Source organism: Symphodus melops, assembly GCF_947650265.1.
Source record: "Symphodus melops genome assembly, chromosome: 16".
Classification (NCBI taxonomy): Eukaryota; Metazoa; Chordata; class Actinopteri; order Labriformes; family Labridae; genus Symphodus; species Symphodus melops.
The window spans coordinates 6931474-6954263 of record NC_136706.1 but is presented as its reverse complement, the minus strand read 5'-3'; the positions used below and the strand labels follow the sequence as shown (position 1 = coordinate 6954263).

General features: G+C 40.7%; 2 protein-coding genes across 2 annotated transcripts; both read left to right on the top strand.

The window, feature by feature from the left end:
- Window positions 1–54: 54 nt before the first annotated feature.
- Window positions 55–9587, top strand: miga2 (mitoguardin 2). The gene is made up of 16 exons (XM_079365114.1): window positions 55–168; window positions 1530–1783; window positions 1905–2115; window positions 2206–2321; window positions 2439–2559; window positions 3459–3586; window positions 3831–3948; window positions 4159–4265; window positions 4444–4556; window positions 5014–5086; window positions 6274–6360; window positions 6496–6594; window positions 7088–7222; window positions 7340–7393; window positions 7487–7603; window positions 8110–9587. The coding sequence occupies exons 2-16, from the start codon at window positions 1688–1690 to the stop codon at window positions 8326–8328; spliced, it is 1794 nt and encodes a 597-aa protein (XP_079221240.1). The 5' UTR covers window positions 55–168; window positions 1530–1687; the 3' UTR covers window positions 8329–9587.
- A 5556-nt stretch (window positions 9588–15143) lies between these two features.
- dolpp1 (dolichyldiphosphatase 1) lies at window positions 15144–21599 on the top strand. The gene is made up of 8 exons (XM_079364684.1): window positions 15144–15302; window positions 15993–16093; window positions 16231–16315; window positions 18014–18113; window positions 18458–18556; window positions 19536–19664; window positions 19809–19898; window positions 20199–21599. Exons 1-8 carry the CDS (start codon window positions 15227–15229, stop codon window positions 20233–20235), a joined length of 717 nt encoding a protein of 238 aa, XP_079220810.1. The 5' UTR covers window positions 15144–15226; the 3' UTR covers window positions 20236–21599.
- Window positions 21600–22790: the final 1191 nt, after the last annotated feature.

Sequence of the window (22790 nt, the reverse complement as noted above, 5' to 3'; positions counted from 1 at the left end):
TTCTCACCTTCTATCTGATTGGTCATAAAAAAAGGAACCTGCCGTACACGTCTTCCGATTGGCTTGTGGATGAACCAGTAAGCTCCGCCCCCCTGGCAGTAAGCTAGTGTGCAGCTTTCACTGCCTGTGACACCGGGATGTCCTTCCTCACCGACTTGGATGCTCACGGTATGTAGCAAAGTGATTATTTATGTTATTAACTACACAGCCGATTATGAGCACACGTACATACCGAAATGTTTGTGAGTGAAAACGGCCCCGTGCATAGAGTGTCCCGGTTCACCGGATGATGATGTGATGTCACAGTGACAGATGAGCTAGGCTACCTGAGTGTGCTAACTAACATTAGCACGCTTGCATGTGAGTGTGAGGCTTCTTTCACTTTGTCAATACCGATTATCACTTGTTATTTCGTCACATTTTGTAGACGTGATGAAGACGAAGTTCTCTTAAAAAAGGAAGCTAAACAGTTTTGGTGAGATTCATTATGGTCAGATGCAGAGCTCCGTGTATGCTAATGGTGCTTTTTCAGCTAGCAGCTTCTACATAATGAATACAACCTAATGCCTGTCTGACTGAGAAATGACTGTTCGTGTGTAAGTATGTATTTTAATGATTAGTTAGCTCAAGAGGAGGGGGAAAAGTCAGACACACACACTTGGCTGCATACCAGACAGTGTAGAGAGGTAAGTAGCTGGCAGACAGCCAGGCTACTCTCCTGCTTAACAGTTAATGTGAGATTAAACCATGGACATTTGCAACTTCATTCTGATTTGTCTGGAAGGTTTTCTGTTGAGCTCTATGCAGTTCTGTGGTGGTGATTGTTTCTATTGATGCCATGTCTTTATTAGGGATGTCACGATTCACTCTACTCCCGATACGATTTATTTGAAAGAATCGGGAAGTGATCGGAGCTTCTCATCGTGCTGTCGATTTAAACGCTGCATCATGTTGGTGGTGCTTTCCCTTGTCTATATTATTATTTTGCAGCTTTTTACCTTCTATCTTTCTGTCTCGGGGAAACAAAAAATGCTTCCATTGCCTTGATGACGCTTCACGATATTTGTGGTATTGTGGATAAGTATGAGCAATTATCGGGCGATACAAACTACCATGTTGTTGAACAGGGGCTATGATTCAACATAAAGAACACAATACATCTGAAAGCCAAGTTCATGGAACTACATTTTGTGTAATCCGACCAAGGGAATAATTGGCATGAAATTGATGAGTCTGGCTCTGTTCGAGGTTTCTGCCTGTTAAAATGTAATTTTTCCCTCACCACTGTAACTTTGCTAAATGCTGGTTAGTGCCATGCTCATGTTGGGTTAATGTCAGGTATTAAAACAACATTAGAACAAATATTACAGTCTTTTATCTGCTCTTGAGATTTCTTCTGAATTGGCTCTATACAAACAAAACAAATGACAATCCAACACTCTTCTAGTTGTCATAGTTGTGATTGCTTTTTTCATTCAATGCACCACTAAGGAAGGAGGTTGTTACACTCGTGCCTTATTCGCCTGTAGGGTCATAAAATCCACAGACGCTGGACCGCGTTTGCAGCTGGGGTGTGAATGAAGACAGGCAGCTCATCATCAAGCCCTGAGCTGGCTGATCCCGGACTAGAAAGGAGACCTCGTTCAGGGTGAATGTGAGGGGGCCTGAAGGCATTTCCATTTCTGAGATGTCAGTCAAACAACCAGACGGGATGTCCATCGCCCAGGCTTTGGCCATGACTGTGGCCGAGATCCCGGTGTTTCTCTATTCAACATTTGGGCAGGTAAACCACTTTGCATCTCCTGTTACGCTTTGCATCTCTGTTGACTCTCACTCGAGGCTTTTGAAACGTTTTCCTTGAGCTGTTGATGTCGATGTCTTTTGTTTGCCTTTCCCTCTTTCAGTCCATATTTTCTCAGCTGAAGCTCACGCCGAACTTGAAGAGGGTGCTGTTCGCCACAGCTCTAGGAAGTGTCGCTTTGGCGCTTACCGCTCATCAGCTGAAAAGACGGGGGAGGAAACGAAAGCAGGCGGTACAGGGGAAAGAGGGCCAGAAGACCGTGGGAATACCTGAGGCACTGATGAAGACAGGAAGGCCCTCCTCATTGAAGAGAGGTGTGATTGAGTTCACGTCACATTGGATATTATCCTGCAAGAAATACGCAAATCAGAGCTGGGGTTTTTCTTTTTTTCTTCTTCCTACAGGTCAGATTAGTGGCCGACAGATGATGAGTCCTAGCACCCGGAGCAATGACACCATGAGTGGAATTTCATCCCTGGCCCCCAGCAAACACTCGAGTTCCTCCCACAGCCTGACATCTGTGAGTATTACAATGAATGAACTCATTTTGTGACATATTTTTTGCGCCTTTTCTCTTGAGGTTCTTCCACGTATTTTTTTTTTAAATGTTTCTGTGTGTTTAATGTTTCGGACAAAGATGCGGGTCCCGAGCTCTCCAAATCAGTCTGTTAATCCATCCACTCCCTGGGAAGCAGAGCCTGTGGTGGAAGAGTCCGGGGCGGTGGAGGACGCAAACGCAGAGAATCTCTATTTAATGGGTAAGGTGTTCAGAACGTCAGACGTCGCGTCGAGAGGCCACGCCGACGCGTTTAGCCACTGAGGCGCTGCACCTGGGTTTAATAATTAGCGCGCTAACATGACCCATTTCTCATGAATGAGCGACCAAGGGACACTTCTTTGTTAATCATACCATTTGTTTATTTTTGTCCATTTGGCTCCTCATGTCCATATTTAACAGCAAAAACAACACCCGCAGTTGTGCCACTGCTTTAGGGGCAAAAACTGATTGAACACCTGACCAGTAACAAAAGTTTCCAATCGTGCCTCACCCTCTGAGTTGACATCTAAACAAACGCCACGCATCATTAGACTTAAATGGATCCTCTTCGTGCTTCCTTCTCTCTCTTTCCCCCTCTTCATGCCTGGAGCAGCACTTTGAAAAAATGTTTAAACCAGAGCTTTTTTTTTCTGTAAAAATTACATGTGTTGACATGTTCGGAACAAGTAAACAAAATGAAATGTTATGCTACTAATCGGCTCTAACATGACGCATTCACACACTTACAATCTCAGTTTCTTAAGTATCATGTAAAGAGTATTCTTTGTGTTCACACCTCAGTTGTAATACAGATTTATGACGCACTACGAACCAAAGCGAGTTTGGTTGAACAAGTGGAGAAAACTTTGCATATAATCCTGTAAATGTTGGACTTTTAGACCCAGAGTGTCGTTAGGAAGATTATCCTGCATTATTTATTTCACTATGTTCCCAGGCACTCTCCCTTATAAAAAGAAATGTTACAAACTCTTGTGTTTAACCACGTTTGTGATCAAGTATAACGTTCCCCCAGCCACCAAAAGTTCTTTCTGCATGTCTTCACCCTTAACATACTGCATGGACAGTGAGGTCAACGTCCATCTCTTATTTCCCTGTCAGGGATGGAGCTGTTTGAGGAAGCGCTCCAAAAGTGGGAACAGGCCTTGAATATTCGACATCACCCGCACTCGGCCTCCGACAACAACAGCCTTGCTCTGCAGGGTGCAGCGTGTGGAGACTTTCCCATGGTAACCATCAAACAAATCCTAACCAGCTCGTGCTCCTTCCGAGTGTTGTGCATGGTTGGATCACTTTCCCCCTCTTCAGTTCACGATTGTGGAGAAATGTCAAGCTCTGTTCTTCAGATGTTTTTCAGCACCGCACAGACACAGTATATTTAAAGGATTAAAAAAAAAGAAAAGAAAAGTTCCTGAATGTCTTGATTGCACACTGATGAAGTAACACCGGCCATATCGTATGTGTTCATGACAGGGTGACGCCCGTAATAAAGTGTTTGCTGAGAAGCTGGAGACATTACTGCACAGGGCGTACCACCTACAAGAAGATTTCGGCAGCAGCATCCCAACAGACAGCGTGCTGGCAGACTTTGGTAAAAGTCATTTTGAGACTTTAAAAACGGTTTAAAGTTTGTAAAAGTAACTCGAGCATGTTGTGGTTCAGGAGGGTCGCATTGGAGTCGTTTGTACTCATCGGTGAGGAGTAGCAATGATGCATGTTCTTGGTCTTTCCACTTGTGTACCTCTGTTAACTGTTTAAATGTGCTCCATGCTAGTTAGCGTTTGCCTTGTTTCTTTGGCAGAGAGTGAAGGAACCCTGATCTTGCCGACGGTGGAGAGTTTCCACCGACTGCGGGATGACGACGCCACCACTGTTACCTCAGACGCCTCCTTTTTCTCGGCTGCAGAGGTGAGCGTCCCTCTCTCTCTCTCTCTCTCTCTCTCTCTCTCTCTCTCTCTGTCCGTCCTCTCTCATCCTGGCGCTATGACCCCTTCTCGTCTTGCAGAGCCGGTCACGTCTGCCGCTTTCTATTTCAAACTTTTAAGCGGACTGTTCACCGAGGTGCGTGTACCGTCTTTGTTTGCAGCTATTTGATGCCATGTGTCTGGGAGACGTCTACCAGCCGCTGAAACCAGCAGCTCTCTATGAAGAAGCCTTGTCTCTGGTCCGGGAGAGTAAAGTGGCTTATCGGTCTCTGAGGTAACTGAAGAGTATCAACTGTACCTAAATACTTAAAGCTGCATTAATCAACATAAGTCGCTCCGAGTGCAAAAACCCCTCTGAGAACCACTCTGCTGTTAGCTGCAGCTCTGCAGGGAGGTTTTTTGTTTTTGTTTTACTCTGATTACAGTTTTGGTTGACCCTCACTGCTCTCATCGGTGTAATTTGCAGAAATAGCAGGCTGCGTTAGCACCCACTGAAGTAGAGCGTAGAGCATTAAGAAGCTTTAGAGCCAAGTATTTCTTTAATGAATTGATGGAGGCCAAAAATGGAGGCGAAAGGAGAGTAAACGATTGACTTGCATTCATCAAAAGTCTCCTGAAAATGAAAGCTAATATTGTTCGGTTGGGTTGACAGTTACCAAAATAAAAGCGTGTTTAAAGCTTTATTTTGTTCAGTTTTAACACAAGAGTAACTCTCTCTTTCTTTACTACAGGACTGAATTATTGGAATGTTTTGGTGACCAAGACTTCCTGGCCAAGCTTCACTGTGTGAGACAAGCCTTTCAGGTGTGTTTGAGCTCGCACAGCGTTCTCTCTGCTCCCAGGATTTCAATCGTCACAAAATTCTGCATTTTTTTCTTTTTTCTTTCTTTCTTTCCTAAACAATTTCTTAGGAATGAAAGTTGCACATCTCAGTACATGTCATTTCTCTTTGCAGCGTCTAATCTAGAGTTGGCTTGTCGTCATTTTGTATTAGCAGGACGAGCTGGGCTAGCTTTGCTTCTGTAAAACATTCGAGTAGTTGTAAACAAAGAGGAGGATTGCATTCAGGTAGCGCTCACTGTTATCAATGTTTTTCATCCTCCGCTGGCTGACTGACTGTCAGGACTTATTCCTTCGAAGGTTCGGGAATCGCAGGTTAACAATACAGAGATTTTGCTAGAATTTAAATATTACACGATGATTCATCACGACGTGAGATGTGGCTAGTGAAGAACTTTGAATGCCCCTAAAGAGGTTAGAGGCAGCATACGCGCTTTATCGCTTCACTTATTTTCCAAACTGTCCAACATTATCCCCGCTGCTGTTTTCTTCTTTGCCTTTTATCCTACCAACAACTTCTTTTTTCGCTCAAATTCACTTCTGTTATCCTCTTTCATGGCATAATCGCCAAGAAGAGGAGTCGAGAAGTAGTGATGCAAAAAGTCAAATTCTCGAGGAAATCTGTTTAAAGCGGCAGATTTAAAATAAATTTAAAAAAAAAACGAGCCAGGGTGACGATAAATTGTGGTTTCGACACTTAGACCCACCCCTAGTGTTTATGCCTTGTCGCCAGTTTTCTGATACTCAGTCTTTTAATCACTTTTTGAACTTGTTCAATATGGGAAAAAAAGGGTTTTTTATGTCATTTCACTTTCTGTGTCAGAAGGCCCGTTAACATAGATCTCTTTGAGCCATCATGTCTGTTGGCATGATGCCTGAGTAGAAACCTTGCAGTACACTAACAAAGCCTTCATGCTGCAGGTGCAGTTTAGTAACCCCCCCCCCCAAAAAAAAAAAAAAGCAATGACTCAGGTTTCTTTAGCTTGGGTTGCTTTCAGATTCTTTGCATTACTCTTTTTGATGCATGTGGAAATAACTCCCATCTTTGAAGAAAGCAGAACCCACTCTGTATGCAGAGAAATTTCTTTTTTTTTTCTTTCTTTTTTTTTTACATCAAAGGGTAAAAAGTTGATCATGCTTTTGTTTCTCAGATGCTGTTGTTAGATGAGACTCACCGCACGTTCTTCATGGAGACCGGGAAGCAAATGATTACGGGCTTAATGGTGAAGGCAAACAAGGTAAAACACTACTCATCTGGATCCTCACTTATTAACTCTTCCTAATTGGATGAACCGAACAAGCTTCGGCTTCAGTGACCAGATCACTGCTGTAAACAAACTTCTTCTTCTTCTTCTTCTTCTTCTTCTTCTCAGAGTCCTAAAAGCTTTCTGGAGAGCTACGAGGACATGCTGCTGTACACTCAGAGGGAGGAGACGTGGCCTGTCACCAAGATGGAGCTGGAGGGCCGAGGGGTGAGACCCTGCCGTTCTTGCTATCGTTCTCGCTCGTTATAATTCCGTTTTGTTTTTTTGTTTTATTTTTTATTTTTTCATAATGATACAGTGTCATCTTCAAGTTGTTGTTTTTTTCTTTGCTTGGTTTTTTGTTTGTGTCTCCATGGGAACAGGGACGCTCGGCCAGGTTACATGAACTTGAGATCGCCTGGGACTAATCTGAATAATACTTAAACTAAAGTCTGCTCACTAATAATCTAAGTATGGTGAGCTGTACTTGGTCTCGAGCTCTCTTTTATGCTCACGCTGAGGTTGGATGTGTAAGCCGCAATCAATCCATCCTGATTTTGCCATCAGAGATGGATAAACAAGCCTCTCCCTGAAATCTCAACTGAATGTGACAAATAAAAAAAGAGCTTCTCAGCAGAATGAAATCCTGTGCCGAAGAAAATCTTTGTGTGTACCCTGTATCTAAGTTCAAACTATACCACTGTTATACTGCCCCCTGCAGGTGGTATGTATGAACTTTTTCGACATCGTGTTGGACTTCATCCTGATGGATGCGTTTGAAGACCTGGAGAGCCCGCCCTCCTCTGTGGTCGCCGTCCTGAGGAACCGCTGGCTGTCTGACAGCTTCAAAGAGACGGTACGTTTAGAGAGACACACACACACACACACACACACACACACACCCTAATTCTGTCCACCATCAGTACACAGTTGGTTTATAGAGTTTATTTTTTTCTCTCTCTTTTTACTGCAGGCTCTGGCAACAGCTTGCTGGTCTGTCCTCAAAGCAAAAAGACGTCTTCTTATGGTGAGTGTGATTTATTGCTCTCTGATTTATTTTTTATTTTTTTTCAGTTTAACACAGTTTGAACCTTTTTAACGCTCGGACTGTTCGCCACAGGTTCCAGATGGTTTTATCTCCCACTTCTACGCCATATCCGAACACGTGAGCCCTGTATTAGCGTTCGGCTTTTTGGGGCCCAGGCAGCACTTAAGTGAAGTGTGCACAATCTTCAAGGTGAGAGGCACACACGCCTGAGAGGCAGACTTTTTATTTAAGCAAACGACTTCTTGTGAACGCGGTAAAAAAAACGAGTACTTTCAGCATTGCCAGGACGAGCAAAGTGAGCGTGTGTACCTGCCTGAAGACTGCTGGCATTGTGAGTCAGGTTCACTCAAACATCTGGAGGACCAACAGACTTTCCTAAACAAAGTCTTGTTCGGTTTAAAACACCTCCAAGAAATCAGAGTGGAGTCAACTTTGCATTATTTAGATGAAGGCAAAAAGTGTTGTTTAGTGATAAACCTGTTTTTTGTATAAGTTAACGATTACATTTGGGTTTTAGCGTCAGTAAGTCAATGAGTCTCTTCTTGGATGGACAGTTACTAAGATGAATCTGAGTCTCTTCAGTAAATCATTCGTCCACCCAGCGTTGACGAACTTGACTGCTTCCAGTGTAAGGTTTAGCGTTTACATCACACCCCTAACTCTCTGTCCTTTCATTTCTCCTCTCTCACGTGCAGCAACAAATCGTTCAGTACCTTAAGGACATGTTTGACCACGACAAGGTCCGCTTCACCTCCACTCAGTGCTTAGCCGAGGACATCCTCAACCTTTCCCACCGGCGAAGTGAGATTTTACTGGGTTATCTGGGAATCGATAGTCTCATGGAGCTCAACGGTGCCCTTCCCAGAGACACAGAGGGCTCTTCAGGGTGCAACAACGACAGCTACGATCACTGAGGGAGTCACACAGGCCGGCTAACCAGGAGGGAGCGGCAAGGACTCGCAGCTCAACATCTGTATTTCCATTTTAAGACTGGATCAAGCTATGAGTCGGCATCATGCATTCAAAGGGTGTATTCATCAAACACAACTGCTGCAAGAGGATATTCCCCTCCACCACCACCACCACCACCAGATCTACAGTCTCGATGGTCCTCAGTTAATAAGAGAGACTGTTGGATGTGATTCTGTCTCTTGCTTGTTATCAGCTGCTGTCGCGTTTCAAAAAATGCCTACTGTAGTCTCAGACGTGTGAGGACTCGTCTCTGCCTTTGTTCGTGACATGGACACTTCTTGCCAACACACCCGACAGAAGCTCAGACAACATGAAGACCGGGACTTCTACACTGTAACTTCACATGGATCAAGTCTTTTCAGAGAGTTTCCATTCAAAGATTCCTTTTAGCTGACGTGTGTGGAATTTGGTAAGGCATCAAGGTTTTTGTTAAAATGTCTGCAAAGTTTGTTTTTGTTTTTTGTTTTTTTTTTACATTAAAAGGGGAAAGGATATTTGTTGTGATGATTCCAGATGTGCTCGGCCAGCTCTAGACTTGTGCTGCTGCATGATGGTCGTAATGGAATTGCCCCTTAAGTGGCCGTTCCTTAATCATCTTTAATCTGAAGACATTTCTGTCCCAAGTGGTTCAATCAAGAACGAGACGCCGCCAAATATTCCAAAAAGTGTGCTCAATCTAAAAACTATACACGTAAAGAAGATTATTTCAGAGTCACCGTGATCCCTCTGACAGATGATAAACATCGATCAAACTGAGGTGGCGTGTAAAGAAACATCTACCCTGATTACATCCCACGTAGGATCATTGTTACTTGTGAAGGTGGAACAGAGCAAAAATCTGTTCACATGCTCTCAGGAAGTTACAAGTATTGTATCTTGAAACCAGTTTAAGGACGTAAGTGATGCAGCGCTTTTTGTTTTGTTTTTGTCTTGAGTACATTTATTTATTGTTTGAGACGTCTGATTTCCCTCCAAATACTTTGACCTGCACTCAACAACGTGCTCAGCTTTGAGTCACAAAATGAAAAAATCGGACAGAATGATGACAAGTTATCTCACAGCTTATATAGAGGTTCAAGTCGGCACTTTCTGAGAAAATAGTGAAATGATGGAGGTGGGGTTATTTTTCACTTGTGCTTCCTCATTTCATGGAAGGAATGACGCACGTTATGTAAAATCATAATTTTACATGCGATCAAGTGTTGACAAAAAAAACCCCCAGCGTGACCAATGTTGAAACTGACTCCGCTACAGCTGTCATTCATTTCACTTTTCACACATGCTTTTTTTTTTTTTTTTTTTTTAAATAATACTGCTCTCTAAAAGTTCAAATGTCTCCCTTGAAGAAAGGTCTGCTGCTGTAACAAACTAAAATCAATCAGTGCCATCTACTCTTGAAAGAAACCAGAGGTACTTGTGAAGACACCCCTCGTCCCAGTTCTTCTCCTGTTCATCCTCCGGTGTTCAACCCACCCAGTGGCCCTTCACCAGCGCTTATTCTCTCGGGATGGCCTGACTGAACTCCGGTGTCACCCCCTCTTCATGTCAGCTAGATCAACGTATCAATGTAGAACTTCTATATCGTACCTACCAGCGCTGGGAATCTTTGAGTGTCTGAAGATTCGATTTTGATTCTTAGCTAACAATTCGTACAGAATCGATTTTTCAATTCAAAACAATTCTGCATTCATGGATCCGTGGATTCAAAGTCATCTGCGAGACTGGCTTAATTTCTTGTTGCTCTATTTGGCATTCTACTGATTTTAAAGAGCAGGGAGTGACTGATTAGCATCCAGATAATTTCCAAAAATCAATAAAAGTGATTTTTGGAAACTGAATCGATTTAAAATCTTAGTAAAGAATTTCAATTTTTACAAGAATCAAATTTTTTGTTTTTTGTTTTCCCACCTCTGTTACTTACCGTACCACATGGCCGTCACAGTCCAAACAGCATTGTCAACATCAACATACCCAGACTTAGCAAGAGTATAGTTGTTTTGGTTCTGATTTCATGAAGACGTGTCAGTGAAGAACCTGTTAATGTACTGTCTGACTGAAACGTATTGACCAAGTGCACTGATGATAACCTCTGACTGCTTTTGTCCTTGCCCTTTATTTAAAGTTTACAGAAGCCCTGAGAGGACATGCATCCATTCCTTTTATTCACTCCATTTTCACGGGTTGAAGTCATGTCCAGGTTTTTTTTTTTTTTTTTGGTCTTCTTAAGATCTCGATGTGTTTAACTCTAAAACCTAGAGCGGCAAACTAAAGAGATAGGCCCAACCTTTATGGCCAATGGCAGCTTGGCATGTCACTGTCTGGGATCTCACATCGAACAGTCTATCGTTCGGTTTTCTAGATCACCAGGAAATGATCCTGATTAATTGTATTAAGATATTGAGTTACATTAATCCGGTATAATGAGAAAACCTTAATCCAGAGGTAACAAGATTGATAAATCCAGATCTGAAGAAAACAACCTACATGATCTCTTTATCACAGGCGAGCCAGCGTTCTTATGATGGCACACTGAAATCTCTCAGGAAAGGATTCTTCATGACGTGAAAATGGAACAAATAAAATCTATGGTTGCATGTCCAATTAGAGCTTCTGTAGAAATTAAGAGATGTTCTGATGCCATCGTTTCTTCCTTACACTGTGTCTAATACACAATCTCCTCAGAGAGTAAGTTATCAGAAGTAAATCTTTCTATCGGTGGAAAAAGCTTTCACTAACACTAATACTGTTTCCTCCTGTCATCCTCTCATGGGCAACTCCACTACTGTAAAAAGAGATTAATGAATGCAGACTGTTTAAGAAACTAGAATAGTGAATGATTTTGATGAACAGATTCTTTCCTCTCGACATTAGAAACACAGAATGTATGCTTACTGCTGCCTGCGTGAATCAAAAAAAAAGGGAAGACGTTTCAAATCGTTTTTGGCTCGCACAGATTTTTTTATGTTTTTATCTCGACATTGAATCACGTGAATTAGAGGAAGTCTGCTCTTTGTACAATCCTGATCTACTGCGATTGTTGCAACACGCCTCTGATGGAGGGATTTGCTCTCACACGATGCCATTGTGTTGTCTTTCAAAACTGTACTTGACGTGTTTCAAGTGGGCATAGTTGGATTGTTTCGGCCTCTGTCTGTAAATAGAGCTTATTACCCAACATAGTATAGTTCTTTGTTCTTGACGGACGTGCAGCTTTGTGTTTTGAAGAAGCATTTTTGCACTTTAGCAGAAAAAGCAGGAAGATTCAGGAAACAGCCCTTATTTGAATGATCTGTTTGAGAGTATAACAAACATATTGAAGTATTTATTGCAACATATGACTGACAAAGTTTATATAATCTAGAGCATAAGAAGTGTACAGTAGAGAATCTATCTTTACGAGGAAAGAAATGTGATGTGGTAACGTTTTATTCCATCCAAAGTTTTGAGTTTTCATCTTTGAAATGTTGAACGTTTTACTTTGACCATGTGTGGTCCCATCCCTAAGCAGCTGCTTGAACAAAAAATGTCTCCCCTGTTATTGTAGAGTGTGTGATATATTTGCAACAATATGCATCTTGCAGGTGAATGCATTTATGCTATTGTTTAGTCTTGTGTTCACATATTGGCCTGCTTTTTCTGTATCTGTAGAGACGATGAACTTCTCCAAAAAGCCTTTGCATGTTAAGTGTAAAATTCTCTAAAATGTATCATCAATCAGTGTATCCCTGCGACATTTGGACCCAGACTAGCTTTATAGTTGTCAGTAGTTTAGATCATTTCAATTAGTAATCAGCTGAAGACAGTTTTAAGGAAGTTAAAATCAAATGAAGTCATGGTGTCAGCATGGACTCATACTTAGCGTATATTTAATAGAGTATAAGATTCTCAGACGGCCAAAATGTGGAGAAAAAAAAGATTCTCATTTCATTTCTTTTGCAAGTCACTGCGGTACATACCAAGTGTCCTATCCATGCCTTTTGTCTTTTGTATTGTTAACTTTCATGTCAGCACAAACTGTAAATTGATTTTGATTCTCCATGTTAAATGTTATTTTTGTTATTAAACATGTTTATTATGCCTTTTCCCAAAAAGATTATATCTCCTTGTATTTTTATCTTTCACTCAGAAGTCTGTTAGTGTTTCATTTTTAGATAGATAGATAGATAGATAGATTAAAAGTTTCAAAATATAATAATAAATAGCAGCAGCAATACATGGAAGTAGCAGCAGTTGTTTGTATTTGTCCTTTGTGTCCTCCCGTCCCCCCTTTAAGTGTAGAGTTATACAGTTTGACAGCACTTGTAGTTGTAAATAATAGAAGAAGACACATTATCTTAATTAAAACAAAGTCTGCTCTGAAGTGAAGTATAAATAAGTGTGATCATTTTCAGTAAGCTCAATCTGATGTTCTAAGTAGAGCCTAACTGATCAATCTGCCTGTCGATAATATGAGGCAATATTAGCACAGCAGAGTATCAAGGCGAGATGCACGTATACATGTGCAGTGGCTTTCCAGCTGGATGACCGTCTAGTCTTATGTATCCTTTGACTAACCCTACGGCATTTGAGGGACCAAGGCAATACGTATGTACATTAATATCAATCTCTAAAGATTGAATATAGATATAAGAAATATATTGGCCGATATATGGTATTGGATTTTTTCACTCCCTTATATTGGTATCCACCAAAAAAATCCGAGGTGAGTTGAGCCCTAGTTTTAAGATGTCTCTCTTTTCATTGTATGGCACTTTCACTATAAGGACAAAATGTCATTTGACCCATACTTTAGCTTTATAACGAATGACATTCCCATCAGCCTCAGCTTTGGTTTTGTTTTAGTGCAAACAGATTTTTTGATCTAACAAACTGTGAACATGTTATTTACAGCTGTTCAAAGTCGTAAAGTACACTATTTGAATCTTGTGTGCAGTTAGTGTTTTTGTTTTTCCATTGAGAAAGTTAGACAGTACTGCTGATGCAGTGTTTCATTGCAGTTGGTGGTGGTAGGATACATGTAATTTAAACCATCATTACACTGTTTCAGGCCTTTATCCTGTTTCTTCAAGGTGAGTATCCCACAATGCATTGCTAACTAAAGTTTTGAACTGTTTTAGATTAAAACAGTATTTTAGAAATTTGGCTGTAAGATGCTTACAGTCTATCGTAGGTTGTAGATAGAAAAATATGTATGATTCAATGTCAGGGCCAGAGGAGGGTGCACTTCAGCAAGTTTAGAAAACGTGATCGTTCAACTGTCTGCACAGTAAAGGGATTTTGAGGACATGTTTACTTTTGCTCACAGTTAAATAAACGTTAATGCCCTCAAAATACCTGTATTGCAAACATAACCAGGGTAAATAATGAATAGAACCCAGTTCAAAAGATGGCTTTGTTTAAGGGATCTCATTTCTCCTGGACATGGCAAAACTTTTAGTTTTTAGCTCCTGCTTAAAAAATCTGGGGTCTTTTCTCTTTTCTCCTATGGGGTACTTGGTTGTCAGTCTTACTCAATACAACTATGTACTGATCTCACCCTATTGTGCATGCAGAGAAATACTTTTGTTATTTACCCGAAGGGATGTAATATAGGTCCCACAAAATGTAAGATACGTGTGTCTGTATAAAGTTGTAAATGAAGCCAAGTACAGAAGAATATTACATCAATAGGATGTAGAATTAATTGATGGCTAGGAGAAAAATAAAAGCTTAAATAGGCCGATGTAGGCTATGCCATGGAAATAATGATACTTAAAGGGATACTTCACCCATTTGCATGAAGCTGTGTATCATTAGAAACATGGTAGTAGTGTTGGAAGTCTTCTTCATGTGATGCAATATGACGCTTTTTGCATCACATGAAGAAAACTTTCAAGCAAAGAAAAACACATTTTTCTCGTCTCAGGGCAAAATGAGGGTTGGATTCACGACCATTCAACACTACTACCATGTTTCTAATGATACAAAGCTTCATGTAAATGGGTGAAGTATCCCTTTAATTGCAGTCTTGCGAATGGCTCAATTACGAGTTGTCTCTAATGAATATTCTTGGTAATTATATGAATAACATTTATTGCAAATGAGTTACAAGTTATTTTAAAGGGGATTAATTAATTATGAAAAAATCACTTTACAGTGTTTTTGAACATTTAGTTGGGTAACCTGAGTATCTATTTTCCCATAAAATGTGAAATAAATGCATCCAGCATAAGTCTTACCACACAGACAAAATTGCTCTGCTTCAAATTTTCTCAGTTTGTGACATCACAAGTTGGATTCTAGTTAGAAATTCCCCTCCCTTCCCCTTGTATTTCCACCCATGGACTCCACCTCCAGACAAGAGTAAAACTTTTGCACAGGTCCACTATTTGTATTGTCTCTACAGAGCAGTGATGTCCACCAGGAAATTGATTGATTCATGTTATTTGGACCAAAGCACAGCACAGATGTTTCATTTAGAGCACAGGGGACTGTTTGAAAAGGTGAAAAAGGTGGATAATATGTCCTCTTTAAAATGTTCAAGTTTGCTCCATAATTAATGTAACATAGGGATATTTGGGCAGCATTTTTAGGCCTAATTAAATACAAATTAAATAACCACAAAGTTGTTTTTTTTCAAATGTAGTCTAATGTATTTGAATGAGAGCTACTCAGTGCCTAAATGTGGAGCACTGGACTTTTTTTTTTTTTGTTCATTCAATAATTCTTCTCTATGGGCTAAATATCTCATCTTAGCTGTGCGGCTGTGATTGGACGGCTTCAACATAGAGCTCCGTCCCCCATTGGCTGAACACGTGTCTGGGGCGTTTCACTGGGACAGCCCGGCTGTGTCCGGGTAAGATGGCGTTGGAAGAGCAGTGCTCGGCACCACCTCAATGGCGGTCCATTTCTTTGACACACGTAGAATTCCCCGACGGTAAGTCAACTTAACACGTTTAAATAATGCCTTAATGTCTGCTTCCCGATAGTCGCTGTGAATTTTTTTTAAAATGCATGTGTTCGCGTGCGACTGAATGGACACGGCCGATGGTGCTTCTGCCAAATTGTGAGCCGCTATAAAATCTCAAGCACAGCGGGGGAATGAAACCCGGACTGCCAAATTGTGAGACCGCGACGCATGCGCAGTTCACGTCAACGTCCACAATGAAGGCTAGTTAGCCTGATAGCTATTTTAATATCGGTTTTGATATTTTATGTCTGGGGTAAAAAAACATTCCCAGTCCTGCGATATAAATGCGACAAAATATAAACTCTTCTACCTGCAATATAAGTTTTTCCGTATTAACTAAATTATAAGCTTTTCGTCTTACAGGATAGTAGCCGTTACTGTGGCTAACGTGTTAGCTCGCTTTTTTGGTCTGCCACTGTAAAGTATAACTAGCACGAACTAAATTGCACTAAGCTATTCGATTCATAAAATTCAATTTATTATATCATTTATTTGACATGGTTAATGACGTCGGTTCTCCAACACAACAGTTCACTGTTTTTTGTGTTTTGGCAGAGTTTAATATATTAACCATCCGGGTTCTTTGAGTGTTTTAAAAGTGTCACTCCCACCTGTGTCAGTTAGCTTCACCTGTAGTAATGTGTTGATGTGTTGTAGGTGATCTGACGGGGAATGTGCTGGCCTACATCAGTCTGCTACCCATAGCTATTCTTGTGGGTTTTGTTACACTCATAGTGTTTAAACGGGAGCTGCACACGGTGAGTCCTGCACTTGCACGTTGAGGAGTTGCAAACTTTAATGTCTGTGTTTTAATTGGCTGAATTTCCTCAATGGTTGTGTCTGGTCATATGTTTTTAAAGTGCTCATGTTTTGGCTTGTGTATTTCTACCAACAGATTTCTTTCTTTGGTGGGCTCATCCTGAATGAAGGGGTAAACTGGCTGCTTAAGCACATACTCAGAGAACCACGCCCATGTGCAGGTAAATGATGCAACGAGTTGATAAAAGGATTAACAAAAAAGTTCACAAAAGATCAGGCAACTTGCAAAAACATAATTAAAGCCACTTCAGAAATCAGTTCTTCTGATAGGATTTCTTACTCTATCCACTGACCTATCTCTACAAATAAAGCCACACAAAGCCCAAAATGAATAGAAAAAGTTATATTCAATTCAATTTCATTTGTATAGCACATTTCCTACACATGTAAACCCAATGTGTTTTACAGAAGATAAAGATGAACACACAAACACAATATAAACTCATTAAAAAATAGTAAATAAAAAATCAGGGAGAGAGAGGGGATCGACATGCGAGAAAGAGGCCGGAGTCGAACCCAGGCCGCCCGCATGAGGACTGTACCCTCTAAACGCGGGGACACATGCACTGCCACTGCACTACCGGCGCTTCCGGATTTTTACTTTTACAGTGTTTATAGCTGTAAAGTAGGGGTAATTCGAGTATGTCCTTAAAAAACCCAGGGTTATCAGTTATTACAGTAAATAATAAATTATCTAATGTAACTTGGATTACGTTATTTCCTTTTTTAAATTGATACGTGAAAAGGATGACGAGTGAGTCTCTAAGACGACGATGTGTGATGTCCCAATAACAAACTTTATTTTTTAGTAAGAGGATCTGGCGCAGTGTTCCTTTCTAGACATTTTCACCAAACATTGATGACGTATGACTAAATGTTTTAAGTACCTTCGTGAATGTGTGAAGAATCTGGGAACAGGCAGGCAGACTCCAGCTCCTGCTGTCAGCGAGCGATCGCTGGCTTAAAGCCAGTGAGAACACCAGTCCCACATTTGACCGCTTTAATCCTCTCTACTTTCAGCCCACAGAGTTGTTCTTTTACAGTCTCCTGTCCTTGGTCGTGGAATTTTTATTTTTTTAATACATTTGTTTTTTAAGTCGTTGGAAGTACAAAATGCTCTTCAACAGCATTTAATCTCGTCGCAACCGGCGTTTTCTAATCTACGGCCAATACATACTCAGGGCTGTTTTCACCCAAATGGGGGAGTGGTCTCTCTGGCAAGCAGGAAGTGACATTTTAACTGCTCTGTTTAATAGCACCTTATAAGATCAAGAGCCCCAAATCCAATGATATTCAGTGAACAATACTGGTAGAAAAAAAAAAGTGAAATCCTCAGATCTTAAAAGCAATGAATGGAGACCGGTGTGCTTATTTCATTAAGAAATGATTAACTAACAGAACAGTAACCAGTATCTCTTATGCTTGTCTTATTTAATTCACTAAATGGCAAGATGTATTTTAGCGTAGCTTTACTGAATGAAGTACCTGCACTCATTAGCTGCCACAAGAAAGAGAGGTTATAGCTTTATTTCTCATTATTAGAATGTAGTCCAATTAAGTTTATAATGAATTCAAATAGTTATCCCCAGTGAGATTTAGATCTCTTATTCAACAGAGAGTAGTGGAATAAGAGCGAAACATTGAGTGTAAAAGACTGGACTAGCAACCAATTTACATAACAAGTGGCCTTTAAAATCATTCAAATAAAAAACAAATTCACAAATAACCTCTAAAGAACCACATGTACATTAATACACTGATAAGAAATGTGAGACGATCAGCAGTAAACTGTGTCAATCTTTACATGAGTTTCTCTTCTCATGTCAGTGTTTAAGTGTGGTTCTTCTGTCTCCCTGCAGGAACGCACTCCACCCTGCACACAGATTATGGGATGCCCTCCAGTCACTCCCAACTCATCTGGTTCTTTGTTGTTTACTTCTTTCTTTTCCTCTATTTAAGGTGAGCTTGTTGATGTTTTTTTCTGTTTTGGGAGAGGTATAAAAGGTGGACATTTTTAGGAGTCCAACAGCGAGCTAAAGCTGACCGAAGATGCGAATTAATTTGCCGACATGAATTAATCAAGTAAATATGTTCTGTGCAGCCGTCGTTGCAGCGTTGTTGAATAGATTTGTTTTCCATCTTACAGCTCGATTCTTTCATATTTCTGTCAGACGTATGTTTTATTTTGATCACAGATCAAAAACGTGTTTTTCACGATCACTCTTCAGAAGTTTTGAGCACAGCTGTCAGAAGGTTTCTGGTTTGTGAACTCGTGCTTGATTTATTATTATTATTTTTTTCAGAATGCATCAAACCAACAATGCTCGATGTGTGGACCTGCTATGGAGACACATACTGTCCATCATCCTGCTGGGCATCGCCTTCTCAGTCTCATACAGCAGGTAAGGGAGTGTTCCAACCCTGTCAAAAAAAGAGTCACAGTATTTCTCTAATAAGCTCCACGACCAGAAAGGTGTTAAAACCAGCATAATTATTTGAGATTTTGAAAAACGGAGAGACGTTAGAGTGCAGAAAGGTTTCAAGACCGATGCTAAATACTGAAGCTTCAGTGGCTGCGACACGGCTACACGCATGAGCATCGACTCTAAGGAGAGACAGCTCTCTTTAATGTTTAGAATTTGGGCTGCAGTGTTTTCGATGCTACTTGTTAGAGTTACGTATTACTCCTTTAAGGCGGAAGCTGTGTCTTGTTCTAAAGCGCTGCGTGAAACACTGACTCTCACTCATAACACAAACATGTTAACCAACTCTTGAGATTTGAGAGTTTGTATACGTCGTGATTGGTTAGTCCAGTTGTGTTCAGTGTTATTAAAAATACGAGTCCTTTAATGTTGCTCGTCTGTTAGTCCCATCTGATGTTTACATTCATCCGAATGTTGTTTAGATAAATGAATACACCTGAAATAAAAGATGCAGCTCACTCAAAACATTTTTTTAACCAAACCACTTCAATCAAATCCAAAGATATCACACATGATCCATAAACAACAATTCAATGATTCATAGGTGATCCTCTAAACTAAACATTAGATAACAGAGTCACTTCCTGAATGATTGGTCTCAACGTAGAAATCTTTTGCAGCTTATAAATAACAGCTTGGATGACCCTCTCTTTTACAGAGTGCTCCGGGCAAACGGACTCATTTCAAATATTGTTTGTTCCAGCCGTCTGCTCACACTTTGAGCAAAGGAAGCCAAACTGCGCTTTTTCTTGTTTAACACTTTTTTTTTTTTTTTTTTTTTTGACTGTGTGAACACGCCAAATGTGATCTCATCACACATGCATGCTGGAGGACTCAGTTTAGTTCTTAACTCAGCGATTAAATGTTGTCCTTCTCTCTCTCTCTCTTTCATCATCAGAGTCTACCTGCTGTATCACACCTGGAGCCAGGTGTTCTGTGGCGGAGTGGCCGGTAGTGCGATTGGCATTGTCTGGTTCTTTTTCACACAAGAGGTGTTGACACCATTATTCCCGAAAATAGCAGCGTGGTAAGTCGGGCCCTCATTCCTCTGCTTCCTTCTCGTGCCACAGGGGAGGACCATTCCTCCTCAGCCTCAATACGTGTCTAAAACAGCTCAATTATGGCTGCTCTAATTATTCTTTCCTGCTCTCTGCTTGGATTCAATTGATAGGCCAGTATCAGAGTACTTCCTGGTGCGAGACACAAGCCTGATCCCCAACATCTTATGGTTTGAATATACAGTGACCAGATCAGAGGCGAGGTAAGTGTGTGTTTTATTAGTATGTTAAATCAACCAGCAAACCACATTTATCACCAGAAGGTCCTGCACACCTTACAGAGACGCATTGATGTTGACATATTGGATATTTATACTATCATTTAACCATCATCATAACTAAAGGAACGTTAGTTTAGGGGCTCCAGTGGACAAGTGGTTAGTTCACACGCCCCATGTACAGAGGATGAAACTTTGACCAATAAGAGATGCACGCTTGAACAGATTCTTTGCTGATATAAACCCTCCTTATATCAGGATTTCTTTTTTTCTTTCTTTTTCTAGGAACAGACAACGAAAGCTCGGGACGAAGCTTCAGTGATCTGCACATTTCTTTTGTGAAACTGAATTTAGGACCACATCACGCACACGCACACAGACGCCACACACTGACACTCAAAACACAAACCAACTCTCACCGACTTAAAAAAAACCCACACACACTGGAGAATCATCTTCTGGACTGACGTGGCTGCGAGGAAAAGAGGGGGGCAGAAACCGTTTACAGGTGGCGATTTAAGAGTGCCTGGACCTGACCCGGAGCCTACAGCCTGAGCAAGTCCGTCCACACGCCTCTCCTCCTTGTACAGCTTGCCCACAATGCTCTTCTGTGCATGCAAGACTGTGCAAGAGGCATACTATTTAATGATAGATTAATATATATATTTTAACTATACACGCACGCTGACAGTAACAGTGTACTGTAAGAGAGAGAGGAGGAGAGGAGGAGGCTCTGGTCGGACACATCGGTGGGCGTCATTGCAGCATGTATTTAGTGATTCCTGTTCTTTTTTTCTTTTCTTTTTTTTACTCTTCTGATGAATAGCTGGGGGGAGGGAGTTGGGTAATGGCTAGTTTTTTTTCCATTGTTATATAATAGAATAAGAAATATTTCTTAAAACAAAAAAATTGGGAATGATGTAATATAAAGGAAAATTTGCACTTTGAAATAAGCAAAAAAAAAAAAAAAGACGACTAACACTAGTTAAATGTTAAGACCCTCCCCTTTTTTCTCCCTCATCAGTCTTTGCTTTGTATCTATGACTGTCAGCCCTAATATAATAGACTACAAAGCTGAACTGCAAACTGTAAATTAAGTGTACCTTCTGTACTACAGAGCATCCAGGTTGTGCTTCCTCTTCATATCCACGTGAGGATTAGGACACTCACTCGCAGCAGCAGGGTTTTTTGTCGTTTTTCTTGCCGATCACTTTGGACTGAGTTGTTTGTGAGCGCCTCACTCACAGTAGCAACCTGGGAACAGAATTCTGGGAAACCGTTATCTTTTTCTTTTTATTCAGTGTCTTTTTATCACATCTTCTTCCGTTGCAACAAACAGGTTTTTTTTTGTTTTTTTTAACTGCATTTCTAAAATAACATTCCATATCACTTAGTGAGAAATCGTACATATAATGACTGCCGAGGGTGGTGTTTTCGTTTTGTCAGTTGAGAGGAAGAAAGGAAAAAAAAAAAAGCCTCAGGTCAGTCGTAGCATGCGATTATGCTTAATATCCTCACAGCCCACGGCAGCTGATGTTGAGAGCTGTCCAGTGAGCATCTGAGCTGATTTCAAACAGTCATATCATTAGCTCCACAAAGGGAAGTAGTTCTCTTAGAATTTGATTTTTTTTTTTTTTTCATGCGTTACCTATATCAGGCTGAATAAAAATGTGTTTATGTACAAGAGATGGTTCATACTTCTTCTTTTTGCATCGTTTGTCTGATGGCCACACAGTCCTGTTGTGTTTGTCCTGATTCATCACTGACTGCAGCGAGCTGATGTCAATGGGAAAGAATTCTGGAAAAATGGTTTTGCAAAGAGCCACCTGCCTTGAAAAACCCTCTAGGATATAGTGAGGATACTTCACAGCCTTTTTGGTTGGGCCTACTTTAATATTTAGGAGAGCTGAGTTAAAAAAAAAAAAAAAAAAAGTGAAGTTAAAAGTTTGGTCTGAATTGAAAGGCTAGAAATGTGTCTAAAAATAATCAACCTTTTCAAACGAAAGAAAAGTAGTCTTTAACTCAATACTGCCACATTAAACCCCCATAAACTCTTTAGTTCAGTGCACATAGGGACAGTTTGAAGTCCTGATGTGGGCCATAATTTTGAAGTTGGTTTGTTAGCTGGAGTGATGCCAGGGCACTTCCCAAGTAATGCCTAGGTGCCCTTGAACAAAGCACCAAACCCCCAACCACTCTGGTGCTTCCTCTGTTTAGCAGCCCCACTCAGACATTTCTCCACTGAGTGTCCACTGGTCCTGTGTGTGCATGTGTGTGAGGAGTGTGTCTCAATAACAAATGAAAGCCATAATTTCCCTCAGGGAAATATAAAGAATAAAAACATTCACAGAATTGATTTTTACATCACTTAGGCCAACAGTAATCATCTGATGTTTATAAGTGAGAAAGGACTTATAGTATATTTTATATTAGCTGGTGTATGTTACTTAAAAAGGTATAAATAGATCCTTGTTCTGATTGTGTATAGAAGAAAGAACAATCTCCTTTTATTGTAAAGGGAGTTTCTCAGTCTCTTTCTCTCATCATGCAGCTGAACACTGCCTGAGAAAACCCATCTTTCCTCTCCGTCTCAAAGCGCATAAAAGGAAACATGCCCTATTTAAATGACCCATTCCTTTTTGGATTCACTTTGCAGGTCTAACCTCAGGCTATCCCTAAATACCCGTTGGGAAGCGGAACAGCCTAGATAAAAAATGAGGAAGACCTCGACCTATTTGTGTTTCTCCTGGCTATTTTCTCTCGCGTGCCCTGTTTGAATGAGCGAAAAGAGCACTTTGGTTCCCTTCCGGAAGGTAAAATGTTTTTTTGGTTTTTTTTTTTTTTACAAAAGAGATGGTCCGGAGTGAGTGGTCGCCC